Source organism: Temnothorax nylanderi, unplaced genomic scaffold (assembly GCF_030848795.1).
Source record: "Temnothorax nylanderi isolate EJ_2023f unplaced genomic scaffold, tnyl_v1.0 TNYL_tig0059_pilon, whole genome shotgun sequence".
Lineage (NCBI taxonomy): Eukaryota > Metazoa > Arthropoda > Insecta > Hymenoptera > Formicidae > Temnothorax > Temnothorax nylanderi.
In genome coordinates this window covers 379,710-403,174 of record NW_027249121.1, presented here as the reverse complement: position 1 = coordinate 403,174, position 23,465 = coordinate 379,710, and the positions used below count along the sequence as shown (strand labels likewise).

At 29.4% G+C, this 23,465-nt stretch overlaps 4 protein-coding genes, 1 long non-coding RNA gene and 1 pseudogene across 6 annotated transcripts; 5 read left to right on the top strand and 1 right to left on the bottom strand.

Annotated features, from left to right (window-relative positions):
* Nucleotides 1–17: 17 nt before the first annotated feature.
* Nucleotides 18–23,438, bottom strand: LOC139773221 (uncharacterized). The gene is made up of 3 exons (XR_011718298.1): nt 23,393–23,438; nt 224–328; nt 18–136 (listed from the first exon to the last, which is right to left on the bottom strand). It is a non-coding gene; the product is annotated as an uncharacterized lncRNA (long non-coding RNA).
* Nucleotides 614–3,861, top strand: LOC139773214 (major facilitator superfamily domain-containing protein 6-like). Its single transcript, XM_071707492.1, has 9 exons — nt 614–823; nt 1,075–1,373; nt 1,691–2,027; nt 2,259–2,449; nt 2,556–2,692; nt 2,800–2,915; nt 3,017–3,262; nt 3,392–3,538; nt 3,627–3,861. Exons 1-9 carry the CDS (start codon nt 766–768, stop codon nt 3,701–3,703), a joined length of 1,608 nt encoding a protein of 535 aa, XP_071563593.1. The 5' UTR covers nt 614–765; the 3' UTR covers nt 3,704–3,861.
* Nucleotides 6,127–10,520, top strand: LOC139773280 (major facilitator superfamily domain-containing protein 6-like). 2 transcript variants are annotated; one of them, XM_071707627.1, is made up of 10 exons: nt 6,127–6,385; nt 7,390–7,543; nt 7,769–8,067; nt 8,385–8,724; nt 8,889–9,079; nt 9,184–9,320; nt 9,478–9,593; nt 9,701–9,946; nt 10,096–10,242; nt 10,330–10,520. In XM_071707627.1, exons 2-10 carry the CDS (start codon nt 7,486–7,488, stop codon nt 10,404–10,406), a joined length of 1,611 nt encoding a protein of 536 aa, XP_071563728.1. In that variant the 5' UTR covers nt 6,127–6,385; nt 7,390–7,485; the 3' UTR covers nt 10,407–10,520. The 2 variants fall into 2 exon arrangements, with proteins under 2 accessions (XP_071563728.1, XP_071563726.1); XM_071707625.1 differs by lacking the exon at nt 6,127–6,385 and having other exon boundaries at nt 6,891–7,543.
* Nucleotides 13,321–16,914, top strand: LOC139773279 (major facilitator superfamily domain-containing protein 6-like). Its single transcript, XM_071707624.1, has 9 exons — nt 13,321–13,784; nt 14,010–14,308; nt 14,625–14,964; nt 15,132–15,322; nt 15,427–15,563; nt 15,659–15,774; nt 15,883–16,128; nt 16,262–16,408; nt 16,497–16,914. Exons 1-9 carry the CDS (start codon nt 13,727–13,729, stop codon nt 16,571–16,573), a joined length of 1,611 nt encoding a protein of 536 aa, XP_071563725.1. The 5' UTR covers nt 13,321–13,726; the 3' UTR covers nt 16,574–16,914.
* On the top strand, nt 17,441–19,456 carry LOC139773277 (uncharacterized; annotated as a pseudogene).
* Nucleotides 21,344–23,364, top strand: LOC139773194 (uncharacterized). The gene is made up of 7 exons (XM_071707465.1): nt 21,344–21,368; nt 21,568–21,869; nt 22,158–22,500; nt 22,667–22,857; nt 22,949–23,082; nt 23,155–23,248; nt 23,353–23,364. The coding sequence occupies exons 1-7, from the start codon at nt 21,344–21,346 to the stop codon at nt 23,362–23,364; spliced, it is 1,101 nt and encodes a 366-aa protein (XP_071563566.1).
* Nucleotides 23,439–23,465: the final 27 nt, after the last annotated feature.

Here is a 23,465-nt window from a genome sequence, read left to right as displayed (position 1 = left end):
ATATTAGTTTGCAGTTCGAAAAATATAAATAAAATAAACATTAAGATGTTCACAGCGTTCCATATTTTAGAGAAAGTATATTTATTTGGTTTAGTTGTCTCTTATCTTCTCAGCTTTTCTCTTCGTCCGACTAAAACTGCAATGTATAATATACATTTTAGGGATAGAATGCATTTCCAATATATCACTATTACATAATGTAGTTACAGATATTTCGTACCACCTTGGAAAAATAACGAATCCCCAAGCCGAGGGCTGAGTCTCAACAGATCGCAGTGTGGTAACTGCTCTACCGAGTACAACACCCCGCCAGGTACCTATAAGTCGTCTACAGACGATTCCGTATGTTACTATTTTTAAATAATTCTATTGGGTCTTAAATTATTAATTTACCGTAAAGAGTCAATTGTGTTAATACGTTAGTATAAGCAAACTGCCCGCAGAATGACAGCAGATTTGCTGAAATAATGCAACAGACCCGATAATATCTATATTCATAATGTTAAACTTATTTCGGAGAACTCCTGTTGGCGAGAAAAGTAGCAGATTCTGCAGTTTCAATTTCTGCAGTCAATTTACCATTATATTCTGTTAGCAGATTCTATTATATTCCTATTGATATCCTATTGAGAGATAATTTATGGTAGGCAGTTTCAAAATCTGTTCTCGACAAATCTTGGATTTCTATGTAAGAGTGTCTTGTAGCGAGACAAAAAACTTACAAGAGAAGCTATCACTATCTGTTTTTTCTAACAAATACAAATCATGAAGATCAATTACAAGTATCTGTGTATAAAAGCGCACAATTTCTTTTTTGCGGCGAGTAAGTATAATCATTAAATATGTACGACGACATCCTTTGTCTTACACGCAGATTATAAAATTTTAAATTTAAAGTAGAATTTAAAACAAAAAAATTACTTTTACATTTAATATAAAAATCGGTACCACGAATATATAAATGTGTTAATTACGAAATACATGTTACTACAGTGTAATATATTTTAATACATTATATTATACTATTTAATTACTATTATCTTATTTAATAATATAAACATTCTATTATTATAGGTTGTGCTGTTTCTTATCCATATATTCCAGTTTATGGAAAGCAAATTGGTGTTTCGCCATTAGTTATAGGTACCATTGGCACATTTTTTTCAATACTGCACCTGATAGCGAACCCAGTATGTGGCTTTATCATAGACTATTCGCAATGGAGAAAATTCATCTTTATAATATTGACTATAGTATCAAGTTGCTCTTATGTTTCGATATTCTTTTTACCGTCATTGCCGGGCCCAATGTTGCTGGATCAGCATTTTCAAAATATTTCTTATGCATCTCTATCGACTTGCGATATGGAAAATGTAAGTTTCCATTTTCTCGGATTTGTGAATTTCCTTGATAAAACGTTAATAGTGAAACGTCTATATCATTTTATAAAATATTAAATTATATACACTTATAAATGTGTGTATTAATTCATATAATTTTATTGTATATATAATATATATTTTAAATATAATTAAAACTTTCAGAAACATGCTAAACTTATAATTTGAATAAAAAATTTTGCTGAATAGTCCAAAAGTATAATACAAAACATTGTCAATAAAATCTAATTGTTAGTGCTTGTCAATGGAGAATATGTTTAATTTTATTTTTAATTTTATTTTTATTCAAGCATGCATTAGCAATTGCATCGTGTAATGGTACGAAAGACACTACGTGCCGCTGGATATGTAACGATATGAATTTTTCCATGGAATTGTCTTTTTATCCAGACCAACAAAGAGCAATTATCTCACCAGATACTGCATGCTTATTAAATGTCAATGAGACGTCGTTGAGCCAAAAAAATGTAACAAATAATTATTGCAACGTTACTTGTAATAATTTCGAAGATCAGTGTGTATATAAATCTAACACCTTTTGGAGTTTTGTCTTCTTGTGGTCTCTTGCCAAGACTAGTACCATGACTTGCTTGAGCATAAACGATGCAGTTTGTTTTCATATACTAGGTGTGTAACTTTATAAACAAAAATTTTTAAGTTAATTGCCGAAATATAGTTTTAGCTGTATAAAATAAATTATTATAATAAATAGTTTTATATAGTTTTTTATATAATAATATTATATAATAATATATTAATTAAGTTTATATAATAATATTATATACATTAATTAAATTTATACAATAATATTATGCAAAGAGATAAATACTACTTCTAAAATAAAGTTTGCTTTCCCAGGCCAAGGTAAACAGTCAAAATTTGGCAAACAGCGACTATGGACCACAATAGGTTACGGTGTTGCAGCATGTTTTTCCGGATATGTGATGGACTTATGGTCGCACGACGGAATTTATCAAAATTACACCCCAATGCTTATTTTCGTGCTTGTATTTCTTAGTGTCGATTTGATCTGCTGTATAAAATTGAAAGTGAGAGATTGTGTATTATGAATTACAAATTTAAAAATAAACTAAAGCAATAAATGCATATAGCTTTGTTTTTATGTCCTTATGTTACCATAAATTTTTGTTACAGATGCCACTTAAAAAAGGATCGACAACCATATTAAAGGATGTGTTTATACTTTTAAAATCTAAATCTATTGTTATATTTTTGTGTTTTGTTGCATTTGCCGGTATCCTTCATACTATCGAGCTTAACTATTTGTTTTGGTAAACTTTTATCTCTATCGGAGTGGCAATATATGTGTATTAGTTTATCTCTCATTTTATAAAAGGAATTGAAATAAAATTAGTTATCAATGTAACTTGACTTATAGGTATTTAGAAGATCTCGCTATTGCGACTGGTTATATGAACAGAATTAAATTGATAGAAGGATTAATCTTAATAGCGGAGACATTCGGTGGCGAAATAGCATTTCTCTTTTTTTCTGGTATATTAGTAACTATTTATAACAATTTGTAACTAAATAACTAAAATTATAACTAAAATCATTTTTTCTAAAAAGATATTATATTGCATTATTCTGTTTAGGCAAAATAATAAAGAAGCTTGGATATAATTACACTATTATATTTTACTTTATATGCTACGCGATTCGGTGGGGATTAATATCTCTCGCTCCAATGCCATGGTGGATAATTCCGATAGAATTAATCATGCACGGGCCATCGTATCCACTTTGCCTAGCAACAATATCGGCATATGCGAACGTAGTAACACCTCCCGGTACATCAGCTACCGTTCAAGGAGTTGTTCAAGCCATGCATGATAGTTTCGGTAAGATTACTTACACAGATGCACTTATCGATGAGTATTTTGTCATAAAAATTACATACAAATATATGATATATATATTTTTTGCAATTAATAGACGTTATTGCTAATGAAATGTTACAATATTCCTAGGGTTCGCAGTTGGTAGTTTTATAATAGGTGTCTCATATAAATCATTTGGCGGTACAATAACTATGAGAATATTTTCAGCATTTGCAGCATTTTCAGCATTAACATATTTTATTTTTCATGTTTTATATTTAAAACATAAAACGCCAGGTAAGAAATCAAATGACTTTAATAACCGGATTGTGACACATTTTTTCAGAATGTTATCGAAGAGTATCAGATATTTTTTTTACTGTAGATTCACGCAATAATGTTGAATGGAAAAATCCGGATGATGCACGAAAAGATTGTGTAACGGCAGAAACATCTTTCTAATCTTTTTTGTATGTACACTAAAAAACATATAATGCAATGCAATATTCTTTTGTAAATCACAATAAATTGCGATAATTTGTAACGTTTCTACAAAATACAATTTTGTAACGATTATTATACATGACAGATTCTTAAAAAAAACTGTAATTTTAACGCAATTTTGTAATATTATATTACATCTTTAGCGAATATTACTACAAATACATGTTGTGATAGAACTCAAAACACGCATACATGCATGGTATAATATTAGGTTGATGCATACATGAAATGTTGAATTTCAGCTAATTGAAAATATTGGTTTTAGTTATATTATTTCTATAACATAGTCTCATGTACAATTTAATCGCTTATCATTATGGTTACGTTTATTATTCTATTATGTTTATAAATGTTTTAAAAACACATTTTTTTTGTTGTTTTATGTAAAGTTTAAAATAAGCATAAATTCTAGAGAAATTCGTATAATTTTCTTATACGAAATTTTCTTACATAAATTCAAATTGAAGAATAAGGCTACTGCGGCTGTTCGTAATATTAACAGAGCTTTTAGATAAAACACTGTTAATAAGACAATAGTATAGAGTTGGCTTCAAAATCTTTTAAAAATAGCTGCTTAAATCTAAAAAGACCTGCACTTGTCACACATCTCGCGGTTTAAGGAAATGCATGATGGCTTCAGTTTTTCATTCAGACGATCGTATGGTTCCGCGTTCAATATATCCGAGTAATTCGACCTTTTGCTGCAGAAAATGATGCTTTTTCCAATTGATCATCAATCCGGCTTGGCTAGTGGTCTTCAAAACAATTTCGAAATTTTCCAATCCGTTCACTCTCGTATTTGGACAGTTAAATCATTCATATAAATTAAGACAACATTTTCTTTTACTAAATTTCTGAAAACTTCGTTGACAAATCTCTGGAAGACTGACGGAGAATTACATATACCAAATGGAACTCGAAAGAATTCGAAGAACTTAAAGATATTAACTAGTCGTCAGGCATGCCAAATGACGTATATTTTATACAAGCATTCTCCATACGCATGTGAAAGAACCCAAGACATCTATCAATTGTCGTCGTTCACTCTTCTCACTATCGCCGCCGTCGTTGTCGCAATCGTCACCCGCAGGACAATCTCAAAACCTCGCAACATTATTCTCTCCGATATCTCGCAACACACGTCTCCCAAATCTGTTCTATTCGATCTCGGCTGAGTCCCCAAAAAGATGTAGTGTGCAGTATTTATTATATTTTGTTATGTATATAATTATAATATAATAAATGCGTCTTAAGCTTGAACAAGATTTGCAACTAATTCGCACGACGGCCTCAGAACTTTTTCTGCGCGAGGACGACTGTTTTGTGCGCGATCGTTATGTTTTGGCAATAAATACAGAAGGATATAAGATATCGCTCTGACTTGACAATTATTGGCCTTGATCTAAAGTTAAATATCCTACTAATTTATTAAAATTCTACATATAATTTGCAAAATCTGATATATATGCATGGATAAACCCAATTTATTCTTGATTCTTACTACAATTTTATTTTCTATAATTATTTGATAATTTTACAAGCAAAATATCTCAAAAGTTGAATTAATAATGAACGGATCATTTAGTACTTAAAAAATTCATCATATATATAACGATGGAAAACGTTATATACGTCGCGTCGTCAGAAAAGTTTTTAAATTTACGAGAACATGGTAATTGTAACACAATTTATTTTTGCAGATAATAATAGACGTATGCATATAATGGTTTATGTAATGACTGAAAATGACATATTGTTGAAATGTTTTTCTTCATGCTTACAAATATATTATTATTATAAGTTCCATTATTCATATGACTAAGAATATCTTATGTAATAATTCAAACTGTTAACATCAAAGAATTTATTAGATCCTAAATGTATTGAAATTAAAATTTTTTATTATTTATGACAGTCATAATAACATAAATTTTATGTTGTTGAAAATAAATATTTTACGCAACGCTTATCACACTCTGTATTTAAAAATGATAATTTTATGAGCAAAATATCCCAAAAGTTAAGCTGACATAAACGAATCATTTAATATTTGCCAATTTATCACGTATCAAGTCCTAAGATGGAAAGTTTTATATGCGTCGTTAGAAAATTCTTTTTAAATTTACAAGAACATAATAATTATAACATATTTAATTTTTGTAGATAATAAAAAGAATATGCATAATGTTTTATGCAATGAATGAAAATGATATGTACATATTGCTGAAACATTTTACACAGGCTCATATGTATATTGTAACTATAAGTTTTCTAATTTATGTAGAAAAAAATGTTTTATTTAACAATTGAAATTATTGACTTTAAAGAATTTATTAAGCTTATAAGTGCATTGAAATTCTAATTTCTTACTATTTATGTCGCCTGTCTGATGATATGCAACGATTATCACTTTTGATATATTTAGATCAGAAAATAATTTTAAAAACAATTATTTCAAGGTACAGTACATAACAGTACACGGTCGACAACAAATGCAGTTACATTCGTTTCGTCAAGTGTGTATTCACAGGATCTAAATTTTGATATTTTAATAATTTTGGTATTAGATGTCAATAGTTCAAAAAATGTAAATCAAATAAACATTAAGGCATTTACAACGCTCCATATTTCAGATAAAATGTATTCATTCTCTTATTATGTATTCATTTGGTTTACTTGTTTCTTATATTATCAGCTTTTCTCTTTGTCCGATCCAAATTGTATAATGTTTATTTTAGAAAGAAATATACGTTTATATATTACTATTACATAATATAGTTACAAAAGTTTTGTATGTTATCATTTTTAAACTCTGTTGTATTATATATATCTTAATTAAGTTATCAATTTGCTGGAAAGTGTTAATTCCCAAGGAACGTATATGCCAATGCGTCCCGCATTATATACGCATTTAATGCATCCTATTATGGAAGCGCATACCAAAAAGTGCACCTACGCTCATTGATTGAGGAGCCCAATCGGACAACTAGTGAACTCTGTATACTATATTGGAATTTTTCTTCGTGTCCAGCTTTTAAGCATTGCTGTGAGCATATTCCAGTACAGCTATCACAGAAGAAAAGAATATTCTTATTTAGAGAATATCTTTATTTTTGACATGATAAATGTCATTTATTTAAAATTCCATTTATTTAAAATTCCATTTATTTAAAATTCAATTTATATAAAATTTAAAAACTTAAATAAAATGTTTTATAATGAAACAGAAGCTACTCATTTAAATATTTTATAAAACCTGTCATTTATAAATTGAATGCTCAATTTGCATTAATTACGCATTTGATTGCGCGCATTTTGAACACACAATTAATGTGGTTTTGAAACCAATGCAATTGTACGCGCATTAAAAGCATGTTGTACGCGCATTGGCGCTCTTTGGGAATTGTTACTATTGTTAGCACGTTCCTGATAATCAAACTGTTCGCAGTATAACAACAGAATTTGCTTAAATATTACAACCAAGTTTGTAAAATCTGTGTCTATAAATACGTATTTTAGCGACAGACACTGCTGGCAGGAGAAACGGCAGATTTTGTAATCAATTTGCTATTGTATTTTGTTATATTTCTGCCGACATTCTATCGACATTTGTAGCAAGCAGTTTCAAAATCTGTTCTCGATAGATTTGACCACCAGAAATTTCTATATAAGAGTGCAAAGTAGCGGGACATAAATTTGACGAAGATAACACAAATTATTTTTTCTCACAAATAAAAATCATGAAGATCAATTACAGGCATCTGTGTATAAAGGCGCATTACTTCTTTTTCATGGCGAGTAAGTATAAATCATTAAATACATATAATAATATACTCTTTCTTACATGCACAGATTATAAAATTTTAAATTTAAAGTAGAATTTAAAACAAAAAAATTATTTTTATATTTAATATACAAATCTGTACTATGGAACATATAAACGTTAATTAAGAAATACAATGCATTTTAAATACATTACATTATATTATATGTATATTTAATAATAACATTATATTATTGTAGGTGGTGGTGTATCTGTTCCATATATTCCAGTTTATGGAAAGCAAATTGGCGTTTCGCCATTAGTTATAGGTACCATTGGCACATTTTTTTCAATACTGCATTTGATAACGAAACCAGTATGTGGCTTTATCGTAGACTATTCGCAATGGAGAAAATTGATCTTTATAGTATTGAATGCGCTATCAAGTTGCTCTTATGTTTCGATATTCTTTTTACCGTCATTGCCGGGCCCAATGTTGCTGGATCAGCATTTTCAAAATATTTCTTATGCATCTCTATCGACTTGCGATATGGAAAATGTAAGTTTCCATTTTCTCGGATTTGTGAATTTCCTTGACAGTTACGTTAATAGTGAAACGTCTATAATATTATTTTATAAAATATTAATTTATATAAATTTAGAATATAAATAATTTATTGTATAATTTTATTGTGTTTATAATATATATTTTAAATATAATTTAAAACTTTCTGAAACAACGTATAATTTGAATAAAAAATTTTGCTAAATATTCCAAAAGTATAAAACAGCACTTCGCGTGAATAAAATCTAATTGTTAGTGCTTGTCAAAGAAGAATATGTTTAATTTCATTTGTAATTTGACTTTTATTCAAGCATGCATTAGCGATTGCATCGTGTAATGGTACGAAAGACACTACGTGTCGCTGGATATGTAATGATATGAATTCTTCCATGGGATTGTCTTTTTACCCAGACCAAAAGAGAGCGATTATCTCACCAGATACTGCATGCTTATCAAATATCAATGAGATGTCATTGAGCCAAAAAAATGTGACAAATAATTATAATTGCAACGTTACGTGTGCCAATTTCGAAGATCAGTGTGTATATACATCTAGCACTTTTTGGAGTTTTGTCCTCTTGTGGTCTCTTGCCGAGACAACTTATTTTACTTCCATAAGCATAAGCGATGGAATTTGTTTTCATATACTAGGTGTGTAACTTTATAAACATAAATTTTAGAGTTAATTGCCGACATATAAAATTTTAGCCAGTAAAATAATTATTATAATAAATAGTTTTATAGTGTCTTATATAATAAATAGTAATATTATGTAAAGTAGAATACTATTTCTAGAATAAAGTTTGCCTTTCCAGGACAAGGTAAACAGTCAAAATTTGGCAAACAGCGACTATGGGCCACAATGGGTTACGGTGTTGCAGCATGTATATCCGGATATGTGGTGGACTTATGGTCGCAAAACGGAATTTATAAAAATTACACCCCAATGCTTATTCTCGCGCTCGTATTTACTTGTGCCAATTTGATCTGCTGTATAAAATTGGAGGTAAGATTGCGTTTTATGCATTACAAATTCAGAAATAAACTAAAGTAATAATAGCACATAGTTTTGTATTTATGCCCTCATGTTGTCATAAATTTTTGTTACAGATGCCACTTGAAAAAGGATCGACAACCATATTGAAGGATGTGTTTATACTTTTAAAATCTAAACCTTTTGTTATATTTTTGTGTTTTGTTGCATTTGCCGGTGTCCTTAGTGTCATCAAGCGTAACTATTTGTTTTGGTAAACTTTCATTCTCATCGCGGCGGCAATACTTATATATATTATATATATATATATATATATATATATATATATATATATATTCGTTTATCTGTCACTTCATAAAATGTAGGAATTGAAAGAATATTAGTTATCAATGTATAAATTTGACTTATAGGTATTTAGAAGATCTCGCTATTGGGACTGGTTATATGAACAAAATTAAATTGATAGAAGGATTAGTCGTAACAGCGGAGACTTTCGGTGGCGAAATAACATTTCTTTTTTTTTCTGGTAATATATTAGTAACTTTTTATTACAATTTGTAACTAAATAATAACTAAAACTATAACTAAAATCATTTTTTCTAAAAAGATATTATATTGCATTATTCTGTTTAGGTAAAATAATAAAGAAGCTTGGATACGGTTACACCATTGTATTCTGTTTTGTGTGCTACGCGCTGCGGTTGGGATTAATATCTCTCGCTCCAATGCCATGGTGGATAATTCCGATAGAATTAATCATGCACGGGCCATCTTCTGCACTTTGCATAGCAGCAATATCGGCCTATGCGAACGTAGTAACACCTCCCGGTACATCAGCTACCGTTCAAGGACTTGTTCAAGGCATGCATGATAGTTTCGGTAAGATCACTTATCCTGGTGCACTTATCGATGAGTATTTGGTCACAAAAATTACATAAAAATATATGATATATATATATATATATATTTATATATATTTTTTGCAATTAATAGACAGTATTGCTAATAAAATTTTACAATATTTCTAGGGTTTTCAGTTGGTAGTTTTATAATAGGTGTTTTATATAAAACATTTGGCGGTACAATAACTATGAGAATATTTTCAGCATTTGCTGCATTTTCTGCATTAACATATTTTATTTTTTATGTTTTATATTTAAAACATAAAACGCCAGGTAAGAAATCAAATAACTTTAATAGCCGGATTGTGACAAATTTTTTCAGAATGTTATCAAAGAGTATCAAATTTTTTTTTACTGTAGATTCACGCAATAATGTTGAATGGAAAAATCCGGATGATGCACGAAAAGATTGTGTAACGGCAGAAACATCTTTCTAATCTTTTTTGTATGTACATTAAAAAATATATAATGCAATATTCTTTTGTAAATCACAATAAATTGCAATAATTTGTAACGTTTCTACAAAATACAATTTTATAATGATTATTAAACACGACAGATTCTTTAAAAAAACTGTAATTTCAACGCAATCTTGTGGTATTATATTATATCTTTCGCGAATATTACTACAAGAACATGTTGCGATAGCTCAAAACACATACGTGGTATAATATTAGGTTGACGCATATATGAAATGTTGAATTTCCGCTAATTGAAAATATTGGTTTCAGTTATATTATTTCTATAACATAATCTCATATGTATAATTTAATCGCTTATCATTATAGTTACGTTTATTATTCTAGTTATCATGTTTATAAATGTTTTAAAAACGCGTTTTTTTGGTTGTTTTATTTAAAGTTCAGAAAAATTAAGCATAAATTCTAGTGAAATTCGTATAATTTTCTTATACGAAATTTTCTTACATGAATTCAAATTGAAGAATAATGCTACTGCGGCTATTCGTAATATTAACAGAGCTTTTAGATAAAACACTGTTAATAAGAGAATAGTATAGAGTTGGCTTCAAAATTTTTCAAAAATAGCCGTTTAAACCTAAAAAGACCTGCACTTGTCACACATCTCGCGGTTTAGGGAAATACATGATAGCTTCAGTTTTTTATTCAGACGATCGTATGGTTCCGCGTTCGATATATCCGAGAAATTCAAGCTTTTGCTGCCGAAAATGACGCTTTTTCCAATTGATCATCAATCCGGCTTGGCTAGTGGTCTTCAAAACAATTTCGAAATTTTCCAATCCGTTCACCCTCGTATTTGGACAGTTAAATCATTCATATAAATTAAGACAACATTTTCTTTTACTAAATTTCTGAAAACTTCGTTGACAAATCTCTGGAAGACTGACGGAGAATTACATATACCAAATGGAACTCGAAAGAATTCGAAGAACTTAAAGATATTAACTAGTCGTCAGGCATGCCAAATGACGTATATTTTATACAAGCATTCTCCATACGCATGTGAAAGAACCCAAGACATCTATCAATTGTCGTCGTTCACTCTTCTCACTATCGCCGCCGTCGTTGTCGCAATCGTCACCCGCAGGACAATCTCAAAACCTCGCAACATTATTCTCTCCGATATCTCGCAACACACGTCTCCCAAATCTGTTCTATTCGATCTCGGCTGAGTCCCCAAAAAGATGTAGTGTGCAGTATTTATTATATTTTGTTATGTATATAATTATAATATAACAAATGCGTCTTAAGCTTGAACAAGATTTGCAACTAATTCGCACGACGGCCTCAGAACTTTTTTCCGCGCGAGGACGACTGTTTTGTGCGCGATCGTTATGTTTTGGCAATAAATACAGAAGGATATAAGATATCGCTCTGACTTGACAATTATTGGCCTTGATCTAAAGTTAAATATCCTAATACTAATTTATTAAAATTCTACATATAATTTGCAAAATCTGATATATATCCATGGATAAACCTAATTTATTCTTGATTCTTACTACAATTTTATTTTCTATAATTATTTGATAATTTTACAAGCAAAATATCTCAAAAGTTGAATTAATAATGAACGGATCATTTAGTACTTAAAAAATTCATCATATATATAACGATAAAAAACGTTATATACGTCGCGTCGTCAGAAAAGTTTTTAAATTCACGAGAACATGGTAATTGTAACACAATTTATTTTTGCAGATAATAATAGACGTATGCATATAATGGTTTATGCAAGGGTTTATGTAATGACTGAAAATGACATATTGTTGAAACGTTTTTTTTAATGCTTACAAATATATTATTATTTTTTATAAGTTCCATTATTCATATGACTAAGAATATCTTATGTAATAATTCAAACTGTTAACATCAAAGAATTTATTAGATCCTAAATGTATTGCAATTAAAATTTTTTATTATTTATGACAGTCATAATAACATAAATTTTATGTTGTTGAAAATAAATATTTTATGCAACGCTTATCACACTCTGTATTTAAAAATATATTTTAAAAACAATTATTTCAAGGCGCAGCGCATAACAGTACACGGTCGACAACAATTGCAGTTACATTCGTTTCGTCAAGTGTGTATTCACAGGATCTAAATTTTGATATTTTAATAATTTTGGTATTAGATGTCAATAGTTCAAAAAATGTAAATCAAATAAACATTAAGGCATTTACAACGCTCCATATTTCAGATAAAATGTATTCTTTCTCTTATTATGTATTCATTTGGTTTACTTGTTTCTTATATTATCAGCTTTTCTTTTTGTCCGATCCAAATTGTATAATGTTTATTTTAGAAAGAAATATACGTTTATATATTACTATTACATAATATAGTTACAAAAGTTTTGTATGTTATTTTTAAACTCTATTGTATTATATATATCCCAATTAAGTTATCAATTCGCTGGAAAGTATTAATTCCCAAGGAACGTATATGCCAATGCGTCCCGCATTATATGCGCATTTAATGCATCCTATTATGGAAGCGCATACCAAAAAGTGCACCTACGCTCATTGATTGAGGAGCCCAATCGGACAACTAGTGAACTCTGTATACTATATTGGAATTTTTCTTCGTGTCCAGCTTTTAAGTATTGCTGTGAGCATATTCCAGTACAGCTATCACAGAAGAAAAGAATATTCTTATTTAGAGAATATCTTTATTTTTGACATGATAAATGTCATTTATTTAAAATTCAATTTATATAAAATTTAAAAACTTAAATAAAATGTTTTATAATGAAACAGAAGCTACTCATTTAAATATTTTATAAAACCTGTCATTTATAAATTGAATGCTCAATTTGCATTAATTACGCATTTGAATGCGCGCATTTTGAACACACAATTAATGCGGTTTTGAAACCAATGCAATTGTACGCGCATTAAAAGCATGTTGTACGCGCATTGGCGCTCTTTGGGAATTGTTACTATTGTTAGCACGTTCCTGATAATCAAACTGTTCGCAGTATAACAACAGAATTTGCTTAAATATTTCAACCAAGTTTGTAATATCTGTGTCTATAAATACGTATTTTAGCGACAGAAACTGCTGGCAGGAGAAACGGCAGATTTTGTAATCAATTTGCTATTGTATTATGTTATATTTCTGCCGACATTCTATCGACATTTGTAGCAAGCAGTTTCAAAATCTGTTCTCGATAGATTTGACTACCTAAAATTTCTATATAAGAGTGCAAAGTAGCGGGACATAAATTTGACGAAGATAACACAATTTATTTTTTCTCACAAACAAAAATCATGAAGATCAATTACAGGCATCTGTGTATAAAGGCGCATTACTTCTTTTTCATGGCGAGTAAGTATAAATCATTGAATACATATAATAATATCCTTTTTCTTACATGCACAGATTATATAATTTTAAATTTAAAGTAGAATTCAAAATAAAAAAAATTATTTTTATATTTAATATACAAATCTGTACTACGGAACATATAAACGTTAATTAAGAAATACAATGCATTTTAATACATTACATTATATTATACATATATTTAATAATAACATTATATTATTTTAGGTATTGGTGTTTCTTATCCATATATTCTAGTTTATGGAAAGCAAATTGGCGTTTCGCCATTAGTTATAGGTACCATTGGCACATTTTTTTCAATACTGCATCTGATAACGAAACCAGTATGTGGCTTTATCGTAGACTATTCGCAATGGAGAAAATTGATCTTTATAGTATTGAATGCGCTATCAAGTTGCTCTTATGTTTCGATATTCTTTTTACCGTCATTGCCGGGCCCAATGTTGCTGGATCAGCATTTTCAAAATATTTCTTATGCATCTCTATCGACTTGCGATATGGAAAATGTAAGTTTCCATTTTCTCGGATTTGTGAATTTCCTTGATAAAACGTTAATAGTGAAACGTCTATAATATTATTTTATAAAATATTAATTTATATAAATTTAGAATATAAATAATTTATTGTATAATTTTATTGTGTTTATAATATATATTTTAAATATAATTTAAAACTTTCTGAAACAACGTATAATTTGAATAAAAAATTTTGCTAAATATTCCAAAAGTATAAAACAACACTTCGCGTGAATAAAATCTAATTGTTAGTGCTTGTCAAAGAAGAATATGTTTAATTTCATTTGTAATTTGACTTTTATTCAAGCATGCATTAGCGATTGCATCGTGTAATGGTACGAAAGACACTATGTGTCGCTGGATATGTAACGATATGAATTTTTCCATGGGATTGTCTTTTTACCCAGACCAACAGAGAGCAATTATCTCACCAGATACTGCATGCTTATTAAATATCAATGAGACGTCATTGAGCCAAAAAAATGTGACAAATAATTATAATTGCAACGTTACGTGTGCCAATTTCGAAGATCAGTGTGTATATACATCTAGCACTTTTTGGAGTTTTGTCCTCTTGTGGTCTCTTGCCGAGACAACTTATTTTACTTCCATAAGCATAAGCGATGGAATTTGTTTTCATATACTAGGTGTGTAGCTTTATAAACATAAATTTTAGAGTTAATTGCCGACATATAAAATTTTAGCCATATAAAATAAATTATTATAATAAATAGTTTTATAGTGTCTTATATAATAAATAATAATATTATGTAAAGTGGAATTACTATATCTAAAATAAAGTTTGCCTTCCTAGGACAAGGTAAACAGTCAAAATTTGGCAAACAGCGACTATGGGCCACGATGGGTTACGGTGTTGCAGCATGTTTATCTGGATATATGATGGACTTATGGTCGCAAAACGGAATTTATAAAAATTACACCCCAATGCTTATTCTCGCGCTTGTATTCATTTGTGTCAATTTGATCTGCTGTATAAAATTGGAGGTGAGATTGCGTTTTATGCATTACAAATTCAAAAATAAACTAAAGTAATAATAGCACATAGTTTTGTTTTTATGTTCTCATGTTATTACAAATTTTTGTTAAAGATGCCACTTGAAAAAGGATCGACAACCATATTAAAGGATGTGTTTATACTTTTAAAATCTAAATCTATTGTTATATTTTTGTGTTTTGTTGCATTTGCCGGTATCCTTCATGCCATCAAGCGTAACTATTTGTTTTGGTAAACTTTCATCTCTATCGGAGCGGCAATATATGTGTATTAGTTTATAAAAGAAATTGAAACAAAATTAGTTATCAATGTAACTTGACTTACAGGTATTTAGAAGATCTCGCTATTGCGACTGGTTATATGAACAGAATTAAATTGATAGAAGGATTAATCATAATAGCGGAGACTTTCGGTGGCGAAATTACATTTCTTTTTTTTTCTGGTAATATATTAGTAACTTTTTATTACAATTTGTAACTAAACAATAACTAAAACTGTAACTAAAATCATTTTTTTCTAAGAAGATATTATATTGCATTATTCTGTTTAGGCAAAATAATAAAGAAGCTTGGATATAGTTACACTATTATATTTTGTTTTATATGCTACGCTATTCGGTGGGGATTAATATCTCTATCTCCAGTGCCATGGTGGATAATTCCGATAGAATTAATCATGCACGGGTCATCGTATGCACTTTCCATAGCAGCAATATCGGCCTATGCGAACGTAGTAACACCTCCCGGTACGTCAGTTACTGTTCAAGGACTTGTTCAAGGCATGCATGATAGTTTCGGTAAGATCACTTATCCAGGTGCACTTATCGATGAGTATTTGGTCACAAAAATTACATAAAAATATATGATATATATATATTTTTTTTGCAATTAATAGACAGTATTGCTAATAAAATTTTACAATATTTCTAGGGTTCTCAGTTGGTAGTTTTATAATAGGTGTCTCATATAAAACATTTGGCGGTACAATAACTATGAGGATATTTTCAGCATTTGCAGCACTTTCTGCATTAACATATTTTATTTTTTATGTTTTATGTTTAAAACATGAAACGCCAGGTAAGGAATCAAATGACTTTAATAGCCGGATTGTGACAAATTTTTTTCAGAATATTGTCGAAGAGTATCAATTTTTTTTTAATTGTAGGTTTACGCAATAATGTTGAATGGAAAAATCCGGATGATGCACGAAAACACTGTGTAATAGCAGAAACATCTTCTTAATCCTTTTTGTGTGCATATTGTTAAAACATCTTCTTCGGGCTCGCAAGTACATTGTAATTATAAGTTTTTATCTGCATTCACATACTTTAATCTTTATGTTTTATATTTAAAGCATAAAACACCAGTTAAGGACTTAAATAATTTTAACAGTCGGAATGTGACAATTTTTTTCAGATTGTCGAAGAGTATCAGGTTTTTCTTTTATTGTAGATTTATGCAATAATGTTAAATGGAAGAAACTAGATGATGCATGGAGACATTGTGTAACAGAAATATAATATCAAATACTTTTAATTTTTTTTATACAATAAGAAAGAGTATAATACAACATTTTTATGTAAATCACGATAAATCGCAATAATTTGTAACATTTCTACATAATACAATTTCACGACAAGTATATTTTACACAATAGGTTGTTAGAGAATTCGTAATGTTTATGAAATTTTACAATTTACGTCATTATCACTATTATTATTGAAAATATACTAGTAATGCTTCCATTGCTTAAAACGCAGAATGTTTTATCAGACATTTATAGATATCATTTTATAGCGACATTTTTAATAATTTTAAGACTTAATAATTTAAAGACTTAAGACATTTTTAATAATTCAAAGACATTTTTATTATTTTTGTTGTGGTTGGTTATTTTGGTTTAAATAATAGCATAAATATTAAAGTAGGCTTGTCCATTGGAGGGACTTCTTATCTTATCCCAATCTATAACCGTCAGGATAGCGCTTGTATGTCACAGTTGCTGTAACTCATACACATCAACAAATAGTGTAGTGATGTATGCGTGAAGATATAATTCCAGCATCTATACTTTTCTACTAATTTCTCATTAGCTTGCTCAACAAGAAGATGCTAAGGAGTAAGCTTTTCAAGTCACGAGTAAAAAGTGGCTTGGACAGATATATCACACATTAAAAATATAATCTGTTATATATTTATCAACTTATTTACTTTAGTTATTTTACTTTACTAAATTTTGTTTGCTACAAATAATATTTAACAACTAAATATGCATTATAATATGTGCCTCTTCTAAGAATTTTTACTTCCAACAAGTTTTATTTAACAACTGAATATGCATTGTAAAATATGCATTTTTTAAAGAATTTATTAGACTCACAAATATATTATTTATGTAAATATTGTAAATAACGAAAACCAGTGTATTATATATGACCGCTTGATATGCAATATTTGATAATTTTGTAATGTGTGTGTGTGTGTGTAAACTTTTAAAAAACTCATGCAGAGTTTTTGCACAGTATTGTCAACAACCGCAGCGAATAATTGCATTAGTACGATCTATACTATACAGTTTTCATTGAATTAATATCTACATACAATAAAAAAAGTATTTATCTTGTGATCGACATTCATAAATCATTAAAAATTTCGCGATTGTTTACAAATATTAATTATTTAGTTGCATGACTTTCTATATAGTTATTACAAGGTATTTAGTAATTATCGTGCTAACACACACACACACACACACACAACACTATCTCTTGTAAGTAAAGCGAGTTAAACTAAATTGAAAAGTCCTTTACCATTTCACGAGATTTTCGGTAATTAACGAAAAATTAATAAATAAATATCCGCGAATCAGGGTGTGTCCAGTGTAAATATGCATAATTTGAAGAAATATTAATAATAAATTTTACCTATATAGAAAATTATGGTATTAAATTAATATATTTAAATACAATAATTCTAATTTTAGGCGTGGGCTTTATTTTCCCATTTCTACACGTTTACGGAAAACAAATTGGTATTTCACCACTAATTATTGGTAGTATCGTTATGATTTTGCTTGTACTGAATTTAATAGCGAGACCAATATTCGGCTCTATCATGGACTATTCTCAAGCGTGGAGAAAAATATTCTTTCTATTATTACTTGTCATAGGAAATAATTACCACCTTATGACATTTTTCTTATCCCACTGTCAGGTCTAATATATATATGCCATCAGAGTATCACTTTCAAAACATGTCTTGTGTAACTTTACCGCATTGTGATACGGAATATGTAAGTTTATATTTTTTTACAATTGTGTATTTTATTGATAGATTAAATTTTGAGCATATTTACTTTCATATATTATTTTATATAATATTTTATATAAATTTTTGTAATAAATTTTTGAATTTTATATAAATTCAAAAATTTCCAAAAATGTCAAAAGTTTCTAAAACATATTACATATTTAAAATATGTTATAAATATATAATAACTTATAAATGTAACTCAAAACTTTTATCAAAAACTCTAAAAATATAAAAGACAAATTACATCTTTAATAATATCTAATTCTTAGTGTTTCTTAATACAAAACATGTTTAATTTTAATTCATTCTTTATTCAAGCATACCTCAGCAGTGGCATCGTGTAACGGTGTAAAAGACACAACATGTCATTGGGAACGTAAGAATACCAATTTTTCCATGCAATTGTCTTTTCATGCAGATCAAAAGGAAGCAATTATCTCACCAGATATTACATGTTTATTAAATATCAATGAGACGTCATTGTGTCAAGGAAATGCAACAGATTATAATTGTAATATTACTTGTGATAATTTCAACGATGATAAATGTCTATACACATCTATCACATTTTAGGGTTTTGTCCTGTTGATGTGTTTTGGAGACATTGCCTTTTATGCTTTCATTAGTTTAAGCTATACGATTTGTTTTGTCATATTAACCTTTGTTGTGCACACCTCTTCGAAATTACGTATTATGCACAGGGGGTATATCATACCCCAGTCACTTAAAACGTTTATTACAGACGTACAATTCGTTATTGTGACTCAAACAAAATTGCTGGCTATTGTTCAAAGCTTCCAAAATAAGGTCTAATAGGTTTCATTAATATTTTACAACATAAAAGAATTATAAATGATATGTTAACTAAAAAAACCGAAAAATGGACTTTTCACTAAAAAATGCATAAAAAATTCAATTTTTAATATTTCTTAATAATTTTTGCGGGATTACTTTCTTGAAATACTACACTTTCAAGGCAAAATATTAGTTTATAGCGGAGTTGAAAAAAGTATATTTATTTTACTATATATATGAAGTCACGCGTTTTTAAAAAAAATGAGAGCCAAGAGCAGACTAAAGCTGGGCGGGCAAAACTATGTATAGGATCTTGAAGTGTTATCCCTAGACTACAGGTAGATGGCAGCACAGGTCCCGATTCGCATTGTACGTATTAGAAAAACGCGTTTGAAAATACGCTGGGGTATTTTCTACCCCCAGTGCACAACAAAGGTTAAGTATGTAATTTTACAAGCATAAAAGCTAATTGCCATAATACAAAAATTTACATAATACAAATCGAGTTTTTGCAATAAATAACTTTATATTTTTTAATAATGATATTATGTAAAAGAGAGATACTATTTTTAATATCGTTTACTTTCTCAGGAGAAAGTAAAACACATCAACAAGACAAAACCCTAAAATGTGATAGATGTGTATCGATATTTATCATCGTTGAAATTATCACAAGTAACGTTGCAGTTGCAATACGATAGGCAGCGACTTTGGGGTACAATCGATTTCGGTGTTGTAGCATGTTTAACTGGATACCTTGTGGGTAGACTTGTGATCACAGGAAGAAGTCTACAAAACTTACACACCGTCAATATTTTTTCATGACGATATTTATTTGTATCGATCTGCTGCATAAAATTGAAGGTGATTGCGTTTTATGCATTACAAATTCAAAAATGAACTAGGACAATAGCACAATAGTTTTGTTCTTGTGTGTTATCTTCATGTTATCGTACATTTTTGTTACAGTTGCCATTTGAATCAGAATCGACAACCATACTGAAGGATGTATTTACGCTTTTGAAATCAAAATTTATCGTTATATTTTTATGTTTCGTTACATTTGTTGGCATCCTTAATGGCATCATGCGTAGCTTTTTATTTTGGTGAACTTTGATCTTAATCAGTGGTATTATATTTTCGCTATCTATATGTATAATGTAGCTTGATTTTACAGGTATCTAGAAGATCTCGCTATTAAAACCAGTTATATATATATATATATATATATATATATATATATATATATAGGCAACATTAAATTGATAGGAAGGTTTAATCGTAGTGGCGCAGACTTTCGGTAGTGAATTGGTATTCTTCTTTTTATCTGGTAATATATTAATTATTTCTTTACTACAATTTCATATATATATATACTGTGTTACAGAACTTAAAGCATTTTTTACTAGGATAGAATTTTTACTAGGATGGATTACGCGATCCCTACATGAAAGCCTTCAAAAAGTGTCCAGTAGAATTAGACAAAGAGAGAACGAGGTAGAGATCAATATGCTACTGGGTAGAAAAAGACAGCTTGACCTGTATCAGTCATTATTTCTTTTCTTCCGCCGGTGAGTCACCGGTCATATTTTTCTGTATCTGAGTGCAATTCATTCTGTATATCGATAGCGATAACATACTTCATTTTCAAAACAATTATTTATAATGTACTACTGCACAATACGCATTGTAATTGTCCACAAAATTGTTGCACGTTAATACATCAAACAATTTCGTTTCTACGCTTGACGTGTAGTTCAGCATAGCATAGTATAGCGTCAGTTTTAATACATTTTTACGAGGGAACGTAAAATAGTGAAATATAAAACTTACTGATCATATCAGCTTGAAATTTGTATTCTAATATAAATAATGAAGATCAATCACACTTTTTTGCCTCTAAAGATGCATCTTCTTTTCTTTATGGCGGGTGAGTACTTAATCGTTAAATCTGCGGCGGATGAGTAATTGTTAAATCTCGTAATATATGTTGCAGCAATTCACTTAATTCTGAAATACCTGCGTGGTAACTGGAAAAACATTTAAAATAAATCACATATATCAATAATTTAAAAAATTATATTATCAAGTATCCGTAAATGTAGTTACAATCATTTTTATTATTTTAGCTATGGGTTCCATTAAATTATATGTACCAGTTTTCGGCAAGCAACTTGGTGTTTCACCATTAATTATGGGTAGCATTATCGCGATTTTGCCTATTGCACACCTGATTGGTAAATTAATACTCGGTTACGCCGCGGATTATTTTCTCGTCTGGAGAAAAGCGATTTTTATGGCATTATTCACCGTAACGGGTATGTCTTTTGTTTTGATGTATTTTTTACCGGCTCTACCCGGTCCGATACTACCGGACCACCAGTTCCAAAATATCTCTTGCGAGTCTTTACTGCCTTGCGATAAGAACCATGTAAGTCTTTGTTTTCGTATAACTGTAAATTTTCTAGAATCTAGATGAAGCAATAATAATACAGGTTTCCTGTAACTGTTTAAAAATCTCATTCCCACGAAATAGAGCACCTATTACGTACTAATAAGATGTTTCATATGTCATCATCAACATAAAAATACCTTAAGATGTCAAAATCTTCTTAACACTCTAAATCTTTAACAAAACTTAGTCATTAATACTATTAGTATAAAACTTATTTTCAGTTGTGAATTTAAAAGTATGATTTATTTATTTATTAATTTTAAGCATGCGTTAGCAGTCGCATCCTGTAACGGTACGAAAGACACAACGTGTCATTGGATGTGTGAAAATATGAATTTTTCCATGCGATTATCTTTTCATGCAGCCGAGAAGGAAGCAATCATCTCATCGGACACTACGTGCTTATTAAATATTAACGATACGTCATTGTGTCGAAGGAATGTAACAGCAAATTGTAATTGTAACGTTACGTGTGATAACTTCGAGGACGATGAATGTCTATATACATCTATTACTTTTTGGAGTTTCTTTATCTTGATGTTTTTTGGTCAAGTTGGTTATTACGTTTCCTTGAGCGTAAACGATACAATTTGCTTCGACATATTAGGTAAATAATTTCCTAGCCGTACATATCCCATTGTCAGAGCAATTCGCCGAATTACAAGAATATAACCATACCAAACAAATTTGAGCAATAAGTTATTTTACAAATACTTTCATATAATATTATAATGTAATGAGGAAATACTTTACAATAAAGTTTAATTCCTCAGGTAAAGATGGACAAATGGAATTCGGCAAGCAGCTCATGTGGAATTCAATTGGTTTTTCTCTCACAACATTTCTATCTGGTTATACAATAGATTTGTGGTCGCGAGGGAAAGTCTACAAAACTTATACACCGGCGTTTATTTTCGTGCTCGTATTCATTTGTATAGATTTGATTTTCTATAGGAAATTAAAGGTGTTTTATACGTTTAGAAGAAAAGACAAATAGTGCGGTAGTTTAATTTTAATTTTGTATTTTTAATTGTTATTATATGTTTTTATTGTAGCTGCCACTGACAAAATCGCCAAATATATTAAAAGATGTATATACAATTTTGAAATTGGTACCAATTGTTATATTTCTATGTACCGCTATTTTTGCTGGCATTTTTGAGAGTCTCGTGATAAATTTCTTTTTTTGGTAAATTTTAGACGTAACAAAACGTAGAAATTTATGTTAGATAATTAATATTACAATAAATTGTTTTATTAGGTATATAGAAGATCTTGCTATGGAGACTGGTTATATGAGTCAAGTTAAATTAATACAAGGTTTAACGACATGCATAGGTTTTCTCGGTAGCAAAGTAATATTCTTCTTTATGTCTGGTAATGTTAAAAATGTGTTTTCTTTCATGTTTTGCAACATAAGATACAATTGAGCATAATAATGAGTTTTATCTTTTTTTAGGCAATATATTGAAAAGATTTGGATACGGTTACACGCTTACATTTTGCTTTTTATGTTACGCGATGAGGCTGGGATTTCTATCCTTAGTGCCGACGCCATGGCATATAATTCTG

Bases quoted from the DNA above. Each gene is read 5' to 3' on its own strand.
- LOC139773280 (XM_071707627.1), top strand. From the start codon at position 7,486: ATGAAGATCAATTACAGGCATCTGTGTATAAAGGCGCATTACTTCTTT. The intron at 8,068-8,384 runs GTAAGTTTCCAT...CTTTTATTCAAG, and splicing joins CGACTTGCGATATGGAAAAT to CATGCATTAGCGATTGCATC. The intron at 8,725-8,888 runs GTGTGTAACTTT...TTGCCTTTCCAG, and splicing joins AATTTGTTTTCATATACTAG to GACAAGGTAAACAGTCAAAA.
- LOC139773194 (XM_071707465.1), top strand. From the start codon at position 21,344: ATGCATCTTCTTTTCTTTATGGCGG. The intron at 21,870-22,157 runs GTAAGTCTTTGT...ATTAATTTTAAG, and splicing joins TGCCTTGCGATAAGAACCAT to CATGCGTTAGCAGTCGCATC. The intron at 23,083-23,154 runs GTAAATTTTAGA...TTGTTTTATTAG, and splicing joins GTGATAAATTTCTTTTTTTG to GTATATAGAAGATCTTGCTA.
- LOC139773214 (XM_071707492.1), top strand. From the start codon at position 766: ATGAAGATCAATTACAAGTATCTGTGTATAAAAGCGCACAATTTCTTT. The intron at 1,374-1,690 runs GTAAGTTTCCAT...TTTTTATTCAAG, and splicing joins CGACTTGCGATATGGAAAAT to CATGCATTAGCAATTGCATC. The intron at 2,450-2,555 runs GTGAGAGATTGT...TTTTTGTTACAG, and splicing joins TCTGCTGTATAAAATTGAAA to ATGCCACTTAAAAAAGGATC.
- LOC139773279 (XM_071707624.1), top strand. From the start codon at position 13,727: ATGAAGATCAATTACAGGCATCTGTGTATAAAGGCGCATTACTTCTTT. The intron at 13,785-14,009 runs GTAAGTATAAAT...ATATTATTTTAG, and splicing joins TTACTTCTTTTTCATGGCGA to GTATTGGTGTTTCTTATCCA. The intron at 14,309-14,624 runs GTAAGTTTCCAT...CTTTTATTCAAG, and splicing joins CGACTTGCGATATGGAAAAT to CATGCATTAGCGATTGCATC.